Source organism: Haliotis rubra, unplaced genomic scaffold (assembly GCF_003918875.1).
Source record: "Haliotis rubra isolate DU_JTF1 unplaced genomic scaffold, ASM391887v1 Scf120, whole genome shotgun sequence".
In the NCBI taxonomy this organism is placed as follows: domain Eukaryota; kingdom Metazoa; phylum Mollusca; class Gastropoda; order Lepetellida; family Haliotidae; genus Haliotis; species Haliotis rubra.
In genome coordinates this window covers 1,654,893-1,674,751 of record NW_025765115.1, presented here as the reverse complement: position 1 = coordinate 1,674,751, position 19,859 = coordinate 1,654,893, and the positions used below count along the sequence as shown (strand labels likewise).

Genomic DNA, 19,859 nt, shown 5'->3' with positions numbered 1-19,859 from the left:
GCAGTGCTTTAACCACCAGGGACCCATCGTCCCTGTATTATAGAGGGTTGATGGGGTAGACTAACGGTTAAAGAATTTTCCAGTCATGCCGACAGCTCGGGTTCAATTCCCAAATGGGTACAATGTGTGGAGCCCCCTGCCGGGAAATTGCTGAAATATTGCTAAAGAGACCTGTAAAACCTACTTTCCAAATGAATATAACATGCGGAAACTAAAGATAGAGCATTGCCTGTATATTAGTTGTCAACCATGTTATATCAGTTTATATCAGTTTTTTATATCATCACTCAATTCAATCCAATCCAGCGGGTACCTGTTCAATGTACTCCTTGAGTTCCCTGAACGCATCCAGCAGATTGATCACAGCCTGTCGACCACGTGTGCGTATGTCTGTCCTGGAAATATATAGACAGACTATGCATGATGGACGGAGTGTCTCCAGCACAGTGTGCTGTTGTAACACAAGTCGGAGGACAGTGTATCCTGTTATTTTATGACACCCCACACCCAATACTCCTCCCACCCACAGCTTCATGATGACATTTTCCCTCCTAAATCAAAGCAAATCGAATTTTCTATCAATACTGTCCAACCCGTGAAGATCCGGGTTAGACTTGATCTTCAGTAACCCATGCTTGTCGTAAGAGGCGCCTAACAGATCGGGTGGTCAGGCTCGCTGACTTGGTTGACACATGTCATCGAATCCCAATTGCGTAGATCGATGCTCATGCTGTTGATCACTGGATTGTCTGATCCAGACTGGATTATTCACAGACCGCCGCCATATAGCTGGAATATTGCTGAGTGCGGCGTAAAACTAAATTCACTCACTCACTACAGGACTTCATACAACATAAAACTGTTTAATCAAACTCTTTAATTATCTCTTTGCTTTCTTTCACATACTTGTCACTGGTAGAGATGGTCAGCTTGTCGAGGTCAGTGGTGAATGGCTTGTAGAAGACTGATGTCTCTGGCTTCGTCACCAGCAGCTGCTCAATTTGTCCTGGGATTTTGTCCTGGAAGTCAAGAGATGCATCAAGCATTTGATCAGGGACAGATCACTGAAGTCACTACCGCCGTTTGTTACTTTCCTTTGTCTACAATTTGAAATTATGATTCTTCTCATGTTACAACACATAAAATTTTAAAGTTAAAATTCATTAAAAATTAAACTCAAAATGGTCTTTTGATTCACGTCTGCATACTGTATTTAAAAAAATTGTAATCCAGTGTAAACTATACCAATGCCTAGACAATAATTATTATCATAGTTCAAAATCTTAGGACAAGTTGCTCAAAAATGATATTTTAATAGATATGTGAAATCAAACACAAGTAATGATGTTTTGTTGCATCCTTCCGATATCAAGACATGTATTCGGATATGGCATTTGCAGACCTGTGAAGATCCGGGTTAGAATATAGAGATTACTAAACGAGTGTCTGTCAGATACCATTTATCTTACAACGAGTTGTTTCAAAACGTATTTAACGAGCGAAAGAGAGTTAAATACGTTTTGAAACAACGAGTTGTAAGATAAATGGTATCTGACAGACACGAGTACAGTAATCTGTTTCTTACACACCATTAAATCGCACCATTTTATGGTCGAATAGATTCAAATTTCATGTTTTCTCATCGTAGGTGCGCAATAATACACAACACAACGTTTATAAATGAGTGACGTCACTTGGCTTCCTAATCACTACTCCTCCCCATAGTGACCCTCCACAAAAAAGTTTCTGCCACCTCTTCGCATCATCAAGGCAATAGTGATAATGATAACTAGATAAGATCACAGAAAATTAATTAAACCCTCTAAAACAATGATGTTACCGTGCAAATGTGGATGATTCTAATTCTTGCAAGCGTAAAATATTTGAGCGAGTGACGTCATCGTTATCGCTTGGTGGTTGTCATCGAAAGATTGTTTTGGATATCTCTGCACATTGGGGACTGGTACTTGTGTACCAGTTTAAGTTCAATGTTCTCCCATCGACCGGAGCCAAAACTACTGAGTGTGTGTCATTAGGTGCACCAAGTGTGCTTGAATGTGACATTGCTGAGGTTACGTTCACTGTCAATGGGGGACTACTCTTCTTCGCCACATCCTTCTCGTTTTCCCGAGCCAGAAACTGCCACTTGGAATGTAATGGAATTTACGGAGTTTTCAGTATGAAATGTGAGTTGATTACATCCTGTAAGTTATCAAGACATAAACTTTTCATTATCATGCGTAGGAGGAATATCTTCAGCAATGACTTATGTGTAGATCAACCGTTCCTGTACAAGTTCGATTGAATAGAAAGGACGTGTGCCGCCATTTGCACTCATGAAGCCTTGCAAAACGTACCATGTTGTACATTGTTTCAACGAGTGTGTTTTGGTTCAGATTGTCATGAGTGAATTTGATAACATTGGAATCACATAGTATCTCGGATCTGGAAGTGGGTCTTCATCATGTGTATCAGTGAAAAATGTCATCTTCATCAATGCATCAAAGAAACAACGAGGCAAATCGATCTCACTATGGACAGGCACTGACGTTATCGTGTCAGGTATTTTTGCAAGACGACACATGACACTTGTCGCATCTCTCCAGTAAAAGTACCAGTGTTGTACATTTTGAATATTCGAAGGGAATGAAGGGCTTTATCTCTAACGGTGATTTTCACATAATTGTTTACACAGGTATCACTGATTGTTGGAGCTATTTTGAATTCATGACTAGAAATCAAAAGTTTTAATAAAAGGAATTAGAAAATAAATAGATTTGTGTTATATTTATTCTACTTGTGACTCATTTTATAAATACATGTTTATGTTGCAATCGCGAAAATAACAGGTAGGTGTAAAGGGGTATTTTTTGCACGAGTAACAGGTTTCTGTTCGATTGAAGCACGAGTAACTTATCAATGAATTTTAATCAGGAAAGTAGTCCGTCATACCCTGACCCTAGGTCATCACCATGGAGTAGCCAATGACGGGATTAGAAATCGATCTCACACATATGTGTGATACCAGTTTTCTCACATGGGTTTCTCACCCACAGGTGTGTAAGAAATTGATCTTCAGTGACTCATGCTTGTCGTAAGAGGCGACTAACGGGATCGGGTGGCCAGGCTCGCTGGCTTGGTTGACACAGACCGATGCTCATGCTGTTGATCACTGGAATGTGTGGTCCAGACTCGATTATTTACACACCGCCGCCATATAGCTGGAATATTGCTGAGTGCGGCATAAAACCAAACTCACTCACCTTTTGCAGTTCTGCTTGAAACAGACTGGCCCCAGTGTTGATACAACAGTGGATCCATTCAAGTTCTTTAAAACTATGACGCAAATATGTTTTGCCTTTAATAGTTTCATGTGCCCTTACCACTGATACTCGATGGTACGTATCTCCGTTCTTGGCCGCTACCTTGAACCGTGTGATGTACTGGTCAAACTGGAACATATTGTAATATTGTTATTTATAATGTTTATGTAAGTTGTAACTAATTTTGATATGTGAAACGAAAACACGAATTGTTACGAATTGAATTCAAATTCAAAGCAGATACCTCTTACATTTTCAGTACATGAGGTGCAAATTCAACAGTCAATTCTTATCGATGTTACAATGTTGACACATTATCATCAATATTATACCCGTATATGCCCATGTGGTTGCTTGCATTTTAACCGCTTTACAGACAATGAGACACAGCATAGGGCTGGACAATTTGGACACTACATCTAGAATTTCTTTTCTAGACAAACGAATACATGAAATCAAAACTGTAAAAATATTACCAGACGACTTTATCACAAAGGTAAAAGTAGTGTCTACAACCACATATTTAGCAACATTAGTATGTTCTTTATCTCAAAGGTAACAGTAGTGTCTACAACCATATATTTTGCATTATTAGCATGTTCTTCATCTCAAAGGTAACAGTAGTGTCTACAACCATATATTTAGCATTATTAGCAGATTCCTTATCTCAAAGGTAAAAGTAGTGTCTACAATCAGATATTTTGCATTATAAGCAGATTCCTTATCTCAAAGGTAACAGTAGTGTCTACAACCATATATTTAGCACTATTAGCTGATTCTTTATCTCAAAGGTAACAGTAGTGTCTACAACCATATATTTTGCAGTATTAGCAGATTCCTTATCTCAAAGGTAACAGCAGTGTCTACAACCATATATTTAGCATTATTAGCTGATTCTTTATCTCAAAGATAACAGCAGTGTCTACAACCATATATTTAGCACTATTAGCTGATTCTTTATCTCAAAGGTAACAGTAGTGTCTACAACCATATATTTTGCAGTATTAGCAGATTCCTTATCTCAAAGGTAACAGCAGTGTCTACAACCATATATTTAGCATTATTAGCAGATTCTTTATCTCAAAGGTAACAGTGGTGTCTACAATCAGATATTTTGCATTATTAGCAGATTCCTTATCTCAAAGGTAAAAGTAGTGTCTACAATCAGATATTTTGCATTATAAGCAGATTCCTTATCTCAAAGGTAACAGTAGTGTCTACAACCATATATTTAGCATTATTAGCATTCTTTATCTCAAAGGTAACAGCAGTATCTCAAAGATAATTAGCAGTTCTTTATCTCAAAGGTAACAGCAGTGTCTACAACCATATATTTAGCATTATTAGCAAATTCCTTATCGCAAAGGTAACAGTAGTGTCTACAATCAGATATTTTGCATTATTAGCAGATTTCTTATCTCAAAGGTAACAGCAGTGTCTAGGACCATATATTTTGCATTATTAGCAGATTCTTTATCTCAAAGGTAACAGCAGTGTCTACAACCATATATTTTGCATTATTAGCATGTTCTTCATCTCAAAGATAACAGCAGTGTCTACATCCATATATTTTGCATTATAAGCAGATTCCTTATCTCAAAGGTAACAGTAGTGTCTACAATCAGATATTTTGCATTATTAGCAGATTCTTTATCTCAAAGATAACAGCAGTGTCTACATCCATATATTTTGCATTATTAGCAGATTCTTTATCTCAAAAGTAACAGTAGTGTCTACAATCAGATATTTTGCATTATTAGCAGATTCTTTATCTCAAAGGTAACAGTAGTGTCTACAACCATATATTTTGCATTATTAGCAGATCTTCATCTCAAAGATAACAGCAGTGTCTACAACCATATATTTTGCATTATTAGCAGATTCTTTATCTCAAAGGTAACAGCAGTGTCTACAACCATATATTTTGCATTATTAGCAGATTCTTTATCTCAAAGGTAACAGTAGTGTCTACAACCATATATTTTGCATTATTAGCAGATTCTTTATCTCAAAGGTAACAGTAGTGTCTACAATCAGATATTTTGCATTATTAGCAGATTCTTTATCTCAAAGATAACAGCAGTGTCTACAACCATATATTTTGCATTATTAGCAGATTCTTTTATCTCAAAGGTAACAGTAGTGTCTACAACCATATATTTTGCATTATTAGCAGATTCTTTATCTCAAAGGTAACAGTAGTGTCTACAACCATATATTTTGCATTATTAGCAGATTCTTTATCTCAAAGGTAACAGTAGTGTCTACAACCATATATTTTGCATTATTAGCAGATTCTTTATCTCAAAGGTAACAGTAGTGTCTACAACCATATATTTAGCATTATTAGCAGATTCTTTATCTCAAAGGTAACAGTAGTGTCTACAATCAGATATTTTGCATTATTAGCAGATTCCTTATCTCAAAGGTAACAGTAGTGTCTACAACCATATATTTTGCATTATTAGCAGATTCTCTTATCTCAAAGGTAACAGTAGTGTCTACAATCAGATATTTTGCATTATTAGCAGATTCCTTATCTCAAAGGTAACAGTAGTGTCTACAACCATATATTTTGCATTATTAGCAGATTCTTTATCTCAAAGGTAACAGTAGTGTCTACAACCAGATATTTTGCATTATTAGCAGATTCTTTATCTCAAAGGTAACAGTAGTGTCTACAACCATATATTTTGCATTATTAGCAGATTCTTTATCTCAAAGGTAACAGTAGTGTCTACAATCATATATTTTGCATTATTAGCAGATTCTTTATCTCAAAGGTAACAGTAGTGTCTACAACCATATATTTTGCATTATTAGCAGATTCTTTATCTCAAAGGTAACAGTAGTGTCTACAATCAGATATTTTGCATTATTAGCAGATTCCTTATCTCAAAGGTAACAGTAGTGTCTACAACCATATATTTTGCATTATTAGCAGATTCTTTATCTCAAAGGTAACAGTAGTGTCTACAATCATATATTTTGCATTATTAGCAGATTCTTTATCTCAAAGGTAACAGTAGTGTCTACAATCATATAGTTTGCATTATTAGCAGATTCCTTATCTCAAAGATAACAGCAGTGTCTACATCCATATATTTTGCATTATTAGCATTATTAGCAGATTCTTTATCTCAAAGGTAACAGTAGTGTCTACATCCATATATTTTGCATTATTAGCAGATTCTTTATCTCAAAGGTAACAGCAGTGTCTACATCCATATATTTTGCATTATTAGCAGATTCTTTATCTCAAAGGTAACAGCAGTGTCTACATCCATATATTTTGCATTATTAGCAGATTCTTTATCTCAAAGGTAACAGTAGTGTCTACAACCATATATTTTGCATTATTAGCAGATTCTTTATCTCAAAGGTAACAGTAGTGTCTACAACCATATATTTTGCATTATTAGCAGATTCCTTATCTCAAAGGTAACAGTAGTGTCTACATCCATATATTTTGCAACATTAGCAGATTCCTTATCTCAAAGGTAACAGCAGTGTCTACATCCATATATTTTGCAACATTAGCAGATTCTTTATCTCAAAGATAACAGCAGTGTCTACATCCATATATTTTGCATTATTAGCAGATTCTTTATCACAAAGATAACAGCAGTGTCTACATCCATATATTTTGCAACATCAGCAGATTCTTTTCTCAAAGATAACAGTAGTGTCTACATCCATATATTTTGCATTATTAGCAGATTCCTTATCTCAAAGGTAACAGTAGTGTCTACAACCATATATTTAGCATTATTAGCAGATTCCTTATCTCAAAGGTAACAGTAGTGTCTACAACCAGATATTTAGCAATGTTAGCAGATTCTTTATCGCAAAGGTAACAGTAGTCCCTACAATCAAATATTTAGCAATATTAGCAGATTCTTTATCGCAAAGGCAACAGTAGTGTCTACAACCAGATATTTAGCAATATTAGCAGATTCTTTATCTCAAAGGTAACAGCAGTGTCTACATCCATATATTTTGCATTATTAGCAGATTCCTTATCTCAAAGATAACAGCAGTGTCTACATCCATATATTTTGCATTATTAGCAGATTCTTTATCTCAAAGGTAACAGCAGTGTCTACATCCATATATTTTGCATTATTAGCAGATTCCTTATCTCAAAGGTAACAGCAATGTCTAGGACCATATATTTAGCAATATTAGCAGATTCTTTATCTCAAAGGTAACAGTAGTGTCTACAACCATATATTTTGCATTATTAGCAGATTCCTTATCTCAAAGGTCACAGTAGTGTCTACATCCATATATTTTGCAACATTAGCAGATTCCTTATCTCAAAGGTAACAGCAGTGTCTACATCCATATATTTTGCAACATTAGCAGATTCTTTATCTCAAAGATAACAGCAGTGTCTACATCCATATATTTTGCATTATTAGCAGATTCTTTATCACAAAGATAACAGCAGTGTCTACATCCATATATTTTGCAACATCAGCAGATTCTTTTCTCAAAGATAACAGTAGTGTCTACATCCATATATTTTGCATTATTAGCAGATTCCTTATCTCAAAGGTAACAGTAGTGTCTACAACCATATATTTAGCATTATTAGCAGATTCCTTATCTCAAAGGTAACAGTAGTGTCTACAACCAGATATTTAGCAATGTTAGCAGATTCTTTATCGCAAAGGTAACAGTAGTCCCTACAATCAAATATTTAGCAATATTAGCAGATTCTTTATCGCAAAGGCAACAGTAGTGTCTACAACCAGATATTTAGCAATATTAGCAGATTCTTTATCGCAAAGGTAGTAGTGTCTACAACCAGATATTTAGCAATATTAGCAGATTCTTTATCGCAACGTTAACAGTAGTGTCTAAACCAGATATTTAGCACTGTTAGCAGATACTGACTAAGAAATGGACAAGTAAGCTTGATCAGATTGGCTTCATGATCAGTAACAAGAAATGCCGCATCAGCGGTTATTAAAACATCAAATGAATCAATTTATTCCCGAACCCAAGTGGCAAGGGATGTTACAATTCAGCCATATGTAAATCATATGCAATCATTACGTAACAGCTGTCGGTCCAGCAGGGTAATACTGACCTCTGGCGAGACACGATCAATGGTTAGACACCACCGTCTCTAACGAACGTAGGGTCTTTGTCTTCATGACAGATCTTTATGGCTTCAAATCATTAGAATAAATCTAACTGACATACACTTTACCTGGATATGGAGAAGTTAATACATTAAACGTTGGATACTAATGCTAGCAAACACTTGACAAACAACTAGATTCGTAGCCATTAAATTCGAGATTACCTTAGTGGGCCACAACTGCAACCGGGAGAGGTATTTTTCGTAATCCTCTTTCGTTTCATATCTGAGGATCCGTACTCTGTATGCAGGATCGATCTGGTCGCCTTCCAGGAAGTTGAGGGGATTCAGGGGGCCGTAGCTGAAATATGGGAATCCAACAGTAACATTGCAATAACTGTCATACATATGTACTTCTAGGTCCGCATGTTTTGCAGTATTTATCATATATAAATTGTTTACTAAAGGACCTTTTAAACCTTCGAAGCATTCACTCAAACCACACTCCGTCTGTTCTTCAACGTAAATGCTCAAAAGTTCATAAATTTATCTTTTATACTTATACGCCGAAACCGCGCACTGTAATTTCGAAATATTCTACTATAGGACTTAACTCATATCAATATATAATAGTAAGATTTATTGGTGAATCATAAAATGAGTTCAGCATCTCATCAGAGCCTTTACTTGTCTCCTTTTACCCAAATTAGATAATTAATCAGAAGGTATGCAAAAGTTTTGTGGGTAAGAAAATGTGACTCGGGAGAAAGTGAAAATACATTAATTTTCCACAATTGTGTCACAAAGCATCGTATAAAGATACTTGTCATGAGCATAAAAGTATCAAGAAACTGAGAAGGGAAAAGTGTCATATCATGAAACAATATCAGTATATCTATATTAAATACAACATTACGTTTCGTATATCTAGGTACCTATGCCAACATTACAATATAATTGTAATTGAGGGACAAGAATTGCAGCCAAAATAAATATAGAGGCGCGTATTTTAGCTAAAGCAAATACTGACACGCATCTTCTCAACATCAGTATCACATTGGGATGCAATACTTACAAGCGCCACTGGTGGTTGGACGAAAACGTGGACAGAGTGTCGTTAAACACTTCATAACTGTATTTCTCCGACGTTGTCAAGTCGTCGGTGTCGATGGATGAGAGTCGGGTGATGAAGTCATCTATTATGGCCTGAATGTAAATATCAAACGGTGTTATACAACCATCCCTCTGAGACCTAGATTAACGTAAGCAGAAATGTATAGAGCATTCCAGCGTCATTATTCAATTACCCAGAGGAAGAGGTAACTGATCATGATTTTCATCAGTGAGCAAGAACTGTCAGTCTGGAACACAGATCGATAGCTATTATCTGTCCAGATGGAACAGATGTCATGTGAGTGGGCATAAATACCTTAAATTTCGGAATATATTACACAGATTTCCTTAAAAACCGTTTGTACAATGTCTATTGTTAGGGAAATGTCCTGGGTAGTGTTTATGTATGTTTAACAATCTTGGGAAACTACTTTCGACCACCTGTTTCATTTTGGAACAAATAAAGACATATGGTCCATTTACTCCAATCAAAACGAAATTTTCAATACTGGACGTGCTGTAGTCACCACCGACTGACAGTGCTTGGTGTTGAACCCGCTTTGCTGAACATCCTGTTACCTTTTCATAAATTTGCCTGAGGTGAAGACTATATAACCTGACAACAATCTGTCATTACATAAACGACATGCTGGGTATGAAGACCTTATAACCTTACAATCTTAACGGCCAAAGAGGAAGACGCTGTTAGCTGACAATCGGTCCGAAAACAAACAATATGCTGAAGAAGAGAAGAAGATCCCTTAACCTAACAGTCTGTCTGTACTTGAAAAGTAACAACACATTACCAGACAGTCTGTCTGTACAGACACAATCTAGCAAACCTTCCTTCTGTCCACAGGACGCACAATCTTGCAGACGTTCCTTCCGCTTACAGGACACACAATCCTGCAGACTTTCCTTCTGTTTTCAGAACACATACTCGCACAGACCTTCATTCTGTTTACAGGACAAACAATCCTGCATGCCTTCCTTCTATCGACAGAACACACAATCCTAAAGACCTTCTTTCTGTCCACAGGAAACACAATCCTGCAGACCTTTCTTCTGTCCACAGGACACATAACCTTGCAGACCTTCCATCTGTTCATACGGCACATACTCGTGCAGACCTTCTATCCACAGGACTCAAATCTTGCAGGCCTTCGTTCTGTTTACAGGACACATAATCCCGCAGACGTTTCTTCTGTCCATGGGACACACAATCCTGTAGATCTTCCTTCTGTTCACAGGACACACAATTTAAAAGACCTTCCTTCTGTCCACAGGACACACAGTCTAACAGACCTTCCTTCTGTCCATATGATACACAATCTTGCATACCTTCTTCTGTTCACAGGGGCCGGTGGGGTAGCCTAGTGGTTAAAGCGTTGGCTCCTGACGCCGAAGACCCGGGATCGAATCCCCACATGGGTACAATGTGTGAAGCCCATTTCTGGTGTCCCCCGCCGTGATGTTGCTGGAATATTGCTAAAAGCGGCGTAAAATCAAACTCAGTCAGTCAGTCAGTCTTCTGTTCACAGGACACACAATCTAACAGACCTTCCTTTTGTCCACAGAACACACAATCTAGCAGACCTTCTTCTGTCCACATGACACACAATCTTGCATATTTTCTTCTGTCCATATGACACACAATCTAACAGACCTTCCTTCTGTCCACAGGACACACAATCTAAAAGACCTTCCTTCTGTCCACATGACACACAATCTAACATACCTTCTTCTGTCCACATGGCACACAATCTAACAGACCTTCCTTCTGTCCACAGGACACACAATCTAGCAGACCTTCTTCTGTTCACAAGACACATAATCTAGCAGACCTTCCTTCTGTCCACAGGACACACAATCTAACAGACCTTCCGTCTGGCCGCAGGACACACAATCTATCAGACCTTCTTCTGTTCACAGGACACACAATCTAACAGACCTTCCTTCTGTCCATATGATACATAATCTAGCAGACCTTCCTTCTGTTCATAGGATACACAATCCAACAGACCTTCCTTCTGTCCACAGGACACACAATCTAACAGACCTTCTTCTGTTCACATGACACAAAATCTATCAGACCTTCTTCTGTTCACAGGACACACAATCTAACAGACCTTCCTTCTGTTCACAGGACATATTATAATCTATCAGATCTTCCTTCTGTCCACAGGACACACAATCTAGCAGACCTTCTTCTGTCCACAGGACACACAATCTAACAGACCTTCCTTCTGGCCGCAGGACACACAATCTATCAGACCTTCTTCTGTTCACAGGACACACAATCTAACAGACCTTCCTTCTGTCCATCTGATACAAAATCTAGCAGACCTTCCTTCTGTTCAGATGATACACAATCTAACAGACCTTCCTTCTGTTCACAGGACACACAATCTAGCAGACCTTCTTCTGTTCACATGACACAAAATTTATCAGACCTTCTTCTGTTCACATGACACACAATCTAACAGACCTTCCTTCTGTTCACAGGACACACAATCTAACAGACCTTCCTTCTTTCCACATGGCACACAATCTAACAGACCTTCTATCTGTTCACAGGACACACAATCTAGTAGACCTTCCTTCTGTCCACAGGACACATAATCTATCATACCTTCCTTCTGTCCACAGGACACACAATCTAAAAGACCTTCCTTCTGGCCGCAGGACATACAATCTATCAGACCTTATTCTGTTCACAGGACACACAATCTAACAGACCTTCCTTCTGTCCATAAGATACATAATCTTGCAGACCTTCCTTCTGTTCATAGGATACACAATCTAACAGACCTTCCTTCTGTCCACAGGACACACAATCTAACAGACCTTCCTTCTGTCCACAGGACACACAATCTAGCAGACCTTCTTCTGTCCACAGGACACACAATCTAACAGACTTTCCTTCTGGCCACAGGACACACAATCTAACAGACCTTCCTTCTGTCCATATGATACATAATCTAGCAGACCTTCCTTCTTGCCGCAGGACACACAATCTAACAGACCTTCCTTCTGTCCATATGATACATAATCTAGCAAACCTTCTTCTGTTCACAGGACACACAATCTAACAGACCTTCCTTCTGTCCATATGATACATAATCTAGCAGACCTTCCTTCTGTTCACAGGACACACAATCTAGCAGACCTTCTTCTGTCCACATGACACACAATCTAACATACCTTCTTCTGTTCACATGACACACAATCTAGCAGACCTTCTTCTGTTCACAGGACACACAATCTAGTAGACCTTCCTTCTGTCCACAGGACACATAATCTATCATACCTTCCGTCTGTCCACAGGACACACAATCTAACAGACCTTCCTTCTGGCCGCAGGACACACAATCTATCAGACCTTCTTCTGTTCACAGGACACACAATCTAACAGACCTTCCTTCTGTCCATATGATACATAATCTAGCAGACCTTCCTTCTGTTCATATGATACACAATCTAACAGACCTTCCTTCTGTCCACAGGACACACAATCTAGCAGACCTTCTTCTGTCCACAGGACACACAATCTAACAGACCTTCCATCTGGCCGCAGGACACACAATCTAACAGACCTTCCTTCTGTCCATATGATACATAATCTAGCAGACCTTCCTTCTGTTCACATGACAAACAATCTAACAGACCTTCCTTCTGTCCATATGATACATAATCTAGCAGACCTTCTTCTGTTCACAGGACACACAATCTAACAGACCTTCCTTCTGTCCATATGATACATAATCTAGCAGACCTTCCTTCTGTTCACAGGACACACAATCTAGCAGACCTTCTTCTGTTCACATGACACACAATCTAACAGACCTTCCTTCTGTCCACATGACACACAATCTAACAGACCTTCTTCTGTTCACAGGACACACAATCTAGCAGACCTTCTTCTGTTCACATGACACACAATCTAACAGACCTTCCTTCTGTTCACAGGACACACAATCTAACAGACCTTCCTTCTGTCCATATGATACATAATCTAGCAGACCTTCCTTCTGTTCAGATGATACACAATCTAACAGACCTTCCTTCTGTCCACAGGACACACAATCTAGCAGACCTTCTTCTGTTCACATGACACAAAATCTAACAGACCTTCCTTCTGTTCACAGGACATATTATAATCTATCACACCTTCCTTCTGTCCACAGCACACACAATCTAGCAGACCTTCCTCCTGTCTGCAGGCCACAAAATCTATGAGACTTTCTTCTGTTCACAGGACACACAATCTAACAAACCTTCCTTCTGTCCATAAGATGCATAATCTAGCAGACCTTCCTTCTGTCCATAGGATACACAATCTAAGAGACCTTCCTTCTGTCCACAGGACACACAATCTAGCATACCTTCTTCTGTCCACATGACACACAATCTAACAGACCTTCCTTCTGTCCACATGACACACATTCTAACAGACCTTCCTTCTGTCCACATGACACACAATCTTGCATACCTTCTTTTGTCCACATGACACACAATCTAACAGACCTTCCTTCTGTCAACAGGACACACATCATTCCATTTATTCCTTATATTGTCAGGACACACAATCTAGCAGACCTTCCTTCTGTTCAGATGATACACAATCTAACAGACCTTCCTTCTGTCCACAGGACACACAATCTAGCAGACCTTCTTCTGTTCACATGACACAAAATCTAACAGACCTTCCTTCTGTTCACAGGACATATTATAATCTATCACACCTTCCTTCTGTCCACAGCACACACAATCTAGCAGACCTTCCTCCTGTCTGCAGGCCACAAAATCTATGAGACTTTCTTCTGTTCACAGGACACACAATCTAACAAACCTTCCTTCTGTCCATAAGATGCATAATCTAGCAGACCTTCCTTCTGTCCATAGGATACACAATCTAAGAGACCTTCCTTCTGTCCACAGGACACACAATCTAGCATACCTTCTTTTGTCCACATGACACACATTCTAACAGACCTTCCTTCTGTCCACATGACACACAATCTAACAGACCTTCCTTCTGTCCACATGACACACAATCTTGCATACCTTCTTTTGTCCACATGACACACAATCTAACAGACCTTCCTTCTGTCCACAGGACACACATCATTCCATTTATTCCTTATATTGTCAGGACACACAATCTAGCAGGCCTTCCGTCGGTTCACAGGACTGCCAATCCAGCAGGCCTATCCTCTCACCACATGACACACAAAATTGCAGACCTTCATTCTATCCACAGGACTCAAATCTTGCAGGCCTTCCTTCTTCTGTCCGGACACACAATCTAACAGACCTTTCTTCTATCCACAGGACACACAATCTAGCAGTCCTTCATTCTGATCACAGGACACACAATCGTGAAGAACTTCCTTGCCACCCCTACGCACTAACAACAAAAGCCATCTAGCCACAGTCAGGTTTCTTGTCTTTAGGTACGCCATACTTTGAAACCATCTAGCAATACTAAGTACATCGTACGTAAGACCATCTAAATACACGGCACTTTCTCTATATCTAGTTACGCCGTTCACCAAGCCACACTCACTTTCGTCGTCTCTAAGTACGCCATGCAAGGGGAGACCACCCTGACACGTTTAACTGCTTCGTTTCCAAGGGCATCAAGGCCATTAACTCACCTTTCTCGTCTCCAAAGACACCATACTGAAATCTTCCACTGTGTTGTCGTACGTGTGGACGCCAGTCTCCGTGGCAAACTCCGGTGCGTCCATCTCACGCCATCGGTAAAACTCGGCCTCCAGTGATCGTAGGTCAACGCCAGCTGATCCACCTGGGAAATACCAACCCGTAAAATGACATAGCTGTCACAAAACATACGTGTGTATTTGAGTAAGGCTGTCAAAAGTATTTAATAAATTGCACAATACATCACTAGGAAAATGACCCTTGAAGGTACGGGTTAGAAGTGGTCTTCAGTAACCCATGCTTGTCGTAAGAGGCGACTAACGGGAACGGGTGGTGAGGTTCGCTGACTTGGTTGATGCATGTCATCGTGTACCAATTGTGAAAATCGATGCTCATGATCTCAATCACTGGACTGTCTGGTCCAGACTCGCTGTCAAATAGCTGTCGTAATACTGAGTACGGAAGTTTACAAACACACAACGAAAGTCATCACATACTGAAAATGATGGTGACCAATTGACTAAAGAACTTTCGAATCTTAACTCTAAAAAGAGCAACATGTCAAACGGAGATAAGGAATCGCACGCTGTGATATTATGAATGTATGAATATCGCTGAAGGACCCCCTTCACTCTTTCTCATTGAGACCGCCTCAGTGGTGTAGTGGTTAGAGTGTCCGCCCGGAGATCGGAAGGTCGCGGGTTCGATCCCCGGCCACGTCATACCAAAAGACGTTAAAATATGGTACTTGTTGATCACTGCCTGGCGCTCGGCATTAATGGGTCGGCTCGGAGTCAGTATAATGTGTCTCAGTGGGATATTCATGCTTCACTGCGGCATTGTATCTCAGTGGGCTAGCACTATAAAACCAGCTTAAGTCTGGGCTAGTACAAGCAGCCGCACATACACATACACACACAACCACGTCGTCATATGAGCGAAATATTCTCAAGAACGACGTTAAACCCAATTTCACCTCACCTCACCTCACCTTTCTCATTTACCCTCTCACTTAAAATTAAAAGTAACGTGAGGCGATAGAAGCAAGAGCACATTGTCCTCAATAACTGATATGAAGAAAAATCTTATCAAATTAGATAGGAGGTTTTGTCATGTTACGCTAAATACTGTACAAGCTACAGTACTGGGAGCGTGACAATCGGTACACCGACATTTCGTTACACGGAGTGAAAGGTCATAGATCCTGATTTGACCTATGGTGGCACTACTGTATGTTCTCGTCTTTCAAACCAATGGCATTAGCGGTTTAAAATGACAAAGTGGCCTAGCGTTGCTGAGCGGGATGCATCAACCTGGTGGCAAACAGCTACACCTCACACGGCCAGGGTGTCTGATTCCCTTGTGTGAAGGCAAATGGAATAGCATAATACTTCAGGGGTATGTGAGTCAGTTTTGTTTAGGGTATCCAAAGTACGTTTAAATTTCAGCAATTTTAAAGGACTATCATTGAACATTTTATACAGCTAAATCCCCTGAATCGGAACATTCTTGTTTTAAACCCACAATGTATTATTAATATTGTCACAGTGTATATGTACATATTATATATAGTACAAGCTGTAATACGAATAACTGAAGGAAAAGATTCATCTATGTCAGACATTTAACTTGTATCATACAACTCTAGCGGAATAATGTACAAAGACGAGGATGAACACTTAGATGTAATCATTACATATAAATGTACCAGATAGAAACATAACATTGGTGTCAACCTTACAACCTCAATAGTTACCGTTAACCAAGGACGTAAACGTGTTTAAAAATAAAACTACAGCCATTGCGTATGGCACACATATGAATGACAGTCCACATCCACCAGTGGAGGAAACATTTTCATTGCGGGCATGAAAAGTACATAAACAGTAATTACGATATGTGAAATGTACATGAGCTGTCAGAATGACATATGAAATGAACACTTACCAGCTGACGGAGCCAGCTGTGTGGCCATCACGACAACAGCAACAAGCACCGCGCTGGAAATGAAGCAAGCAAATAGACATTTGGCAGAAACTTTGAATGTGGACGTCGACATGGCTGCAGTGATCTGCCGAATGCAGTGGCTACACTCTCCTACTCCCTCTAACTGCAATCAAGGATAATAAGTCGCCTTATTATTTATTCATGGTCTGAAATATAATAACGACGTACAGTGTATACCATGCATTACCTAAGGTGTAAGGGGCCTCTGTCACCCCCGGGACGTCAAATGGCGGCTATGTGTCACCCCAGGCTTTGCAATTAAATGAAAGTTAGTTCAAGTCCATCCCTAGTGCCCGCAACTGTAATCTAATACCGCTTTACAAAGGGATTTACCACAGATCTGGGATATGCAGGTCGCTCACATGAAACATGTCTCACCTAGATGTTATCAATCCGCTTATCATGACTGCGTGAGATCGCGGTACCGTCTTGTAAAGTATCCCCTCCAAGCCTCTCTCCTATTGAACGACATTGCAGTATTAAATATACATCATTGAGGCTTGCAGCGTCCAGATCTCTTTAATGACAGGCCTACTGCCTCAGTAGCCATTTATAAGAGCTGTGTTAAAGCCAATTTTGTCGAAATGCCACTGAATGTTCGTTTTTTTTTTTAATCTTTAACCCTTCTGTGTGTGTCTGTGTGCGTGTGCGTGCATTTCAATGTTTGTAAATGGGGATTGTTTTTGTATTGTTTCTGTAAAAGTTATGTAGGTGATTTAAGCGCTTCTGAAGATCTATCATTCGTATTAAGGAAATTCCATCGAGCGTCGTGACACTATTTAACGGACACGCACAACCTTGTATTACATCCGATTACGTCAAAACCAGCATTGTTTCAACCTGAATATCCAGCCTTTCTTATAATATTTTGATAGTTTGATGACTAACATAAATGTTATTGTCACTGGCGTTTTCTGCCACGAACGCTGCTATTCTAATTCATGCTGCCATGTGGTGCCATGGAATGTTCTACTGCTACTATTTTATGTACTGCCACTGAGTTACATATGTAATACATGTAATTGCATAACATTTTTTGTTATTTGTTTGTTGGTTGACACAGAGAGAGCTATGCAAAATACTTGATATACTGTGTGAACTGGGGTAAATGAATATATACATTACTTAATTATTTTCTTTGTGCATGTGCCCGCCTGCCTGCCTTCGAGCGTGCGTGTGTGTGTGATACAATAGATGCCTGGCAGTGCAAGTAGCAAATATTTCAACCACCGATGAAGGAAGCATACCTATAAACAAAACTTTTCCTTAACCGTCGAAGACTCTTGATAACCTCATCCTCTCTGAATGACTTACTGACTGAGTTTGGTTTTACGCCGCTGTTAGCAATATTCCAGCAACATCACGGCGGGGGACACCAGAAATGGGCTTCACACATTGTACCCATGTGGGGATTCGAACCCAGGTCTTCGGCGTGACGAGCCAACGCTTTAACCATTAGGCTACCCCACCGCCCTCATCCTCTCTGGGCAGTGGGACAGCTTAGTAGTTAAAGCGTTCCTCATCACTGCAAAGACCCGTGTTCGATTCCCAACACGGGTACAGTATGAAGCCCATGTCTGGTGTCCCCGCCATGATAGTGCTGGAATAATGTACAACCATACTCTCTCACTCATCTCTCTATGTAACCAGTGTGGAGTCGATTTCGTGGAGACGATCATATCAGACAATATTTTAGTCGAACTTAAAAGGCCAAATGAAATGTACGTTCACAATAATATTATGACAAGACCCTATCCATAATCAAAAGATATGTCTCCAAATGCGATGCATTTGACAACAGTGACGAAAGGAGAAGTTCATGGAAAGTTGAGCGAATCCTGCCCCATCAATGACATCAGTCACAAAAACACGCGAAGGCAAGTCAATTGTTCAACTTATGGCATATTTCCAAATATGGCATTGTATAGGTCATTATATTTGTCGTTGTGTCAAATTTGGAAATGTCCTCAAGGTATCTACCAGAAAACATTTTGAATACTTTACTGCGACCTTGTTGTAACCCGAATAAAACAATCTTTGATCAAAACTCCTTTAACGCGATTTGAAATTGTCGTAGAAAGCACTTACTCGATTGTGTGTGCTTTAAAAATGCTTGAAGCTGCTCGAATTCTGGAGAAAAGGCAGAGTTGCCTTTTGCAATATCAAACCATCCCATTACCATTCATTCTTGTTGACAGATATTCGTCACTCCGAATATATATGTATACAGAGATAAAGACTGGTATGAAAAAATAGTTTCGTTTATCTTCTCTGGAAAATATTTTGTTTAAGGAGGTTGTCTATTTGACGATTATTGAACAGTATCAGATAATTCGATACACCCACAAGTTCACATAGTTTCTTTCTAAACTTTAGACGACATGTGCCCTTGTTGTTGACAAAAGGTCCTGGAACTTTGAACATAGGGATGTAACTACATCTATAACCACGCCCAGGAATGATATTAGATAACATGAGAGATAAATCCAAGGAATGAACCCCAGGTTGAGTGTTTTATTCGCCTTTTAACCGCCTTATGCTTTAACGTTATACACATTTATGTTCACTATTTCATAAACGGCAGACGGTCGACCAGTAATGTAAAAGGACGAGGAGGTCTTTGAAGCAAGACGTGGGCGATATTTGTCTTATGCATA

The 19,859-nt window shown here is 39.3% G+C and overlaps 1 protein-coding gene across 3 annotated transcripts in view; it reads right to left on the bottom strand.

Annotated features, from left to right (window-relative positions):
* Nucleotides 1–19,859, bottom strand: part of LOC124263438 — a 55,375-nt gene that overhangs the window by 11,889 nt on the left and 23,627 nt on the right. The window contains exons 1-8 of one of the 3 annotated variants that reach the window (XM_046698096.1): nt 17,581–17,706; nt 17,143–17,195; nt 15,189–15,340; nt 9,491–9,621; nt 8,641–8,776; nt 3,384–3,452; nt 907–1,019; nt 314–395 (exon numbers count right to left, since the gene is read on the bottom strand). The exons of 1 other annotated variant lie outside the window; for it this stretch is intronic. In XM_046698096.1, coding sequence (XP_046554052.1) covers nt 314–395; nt 907–1,019; nt 3,384–3,452; nt 8,641–8,776; nt 9,491–9,621; nt 15,189–15,340; nt 17,143–17,195; nt 17,581–17,606 — 762 coding nt within the window. In that variant the 5' untranslated portion in view covers nt 17,607–17,706. Of the gene's footprint in view, nt 1–313; nt 396–906; nt 1,020–3,383; nt 3,453–8,640; nt 8,777–9,490; nt 9,622–15,188; nt 15,341–17,142; nt 17,196–17,580; nt 17,707–19,859 lie in introns of those variants that run through there. One more of the 3 variants, XM_046698090.1, reaches the window with a different exon arrangement.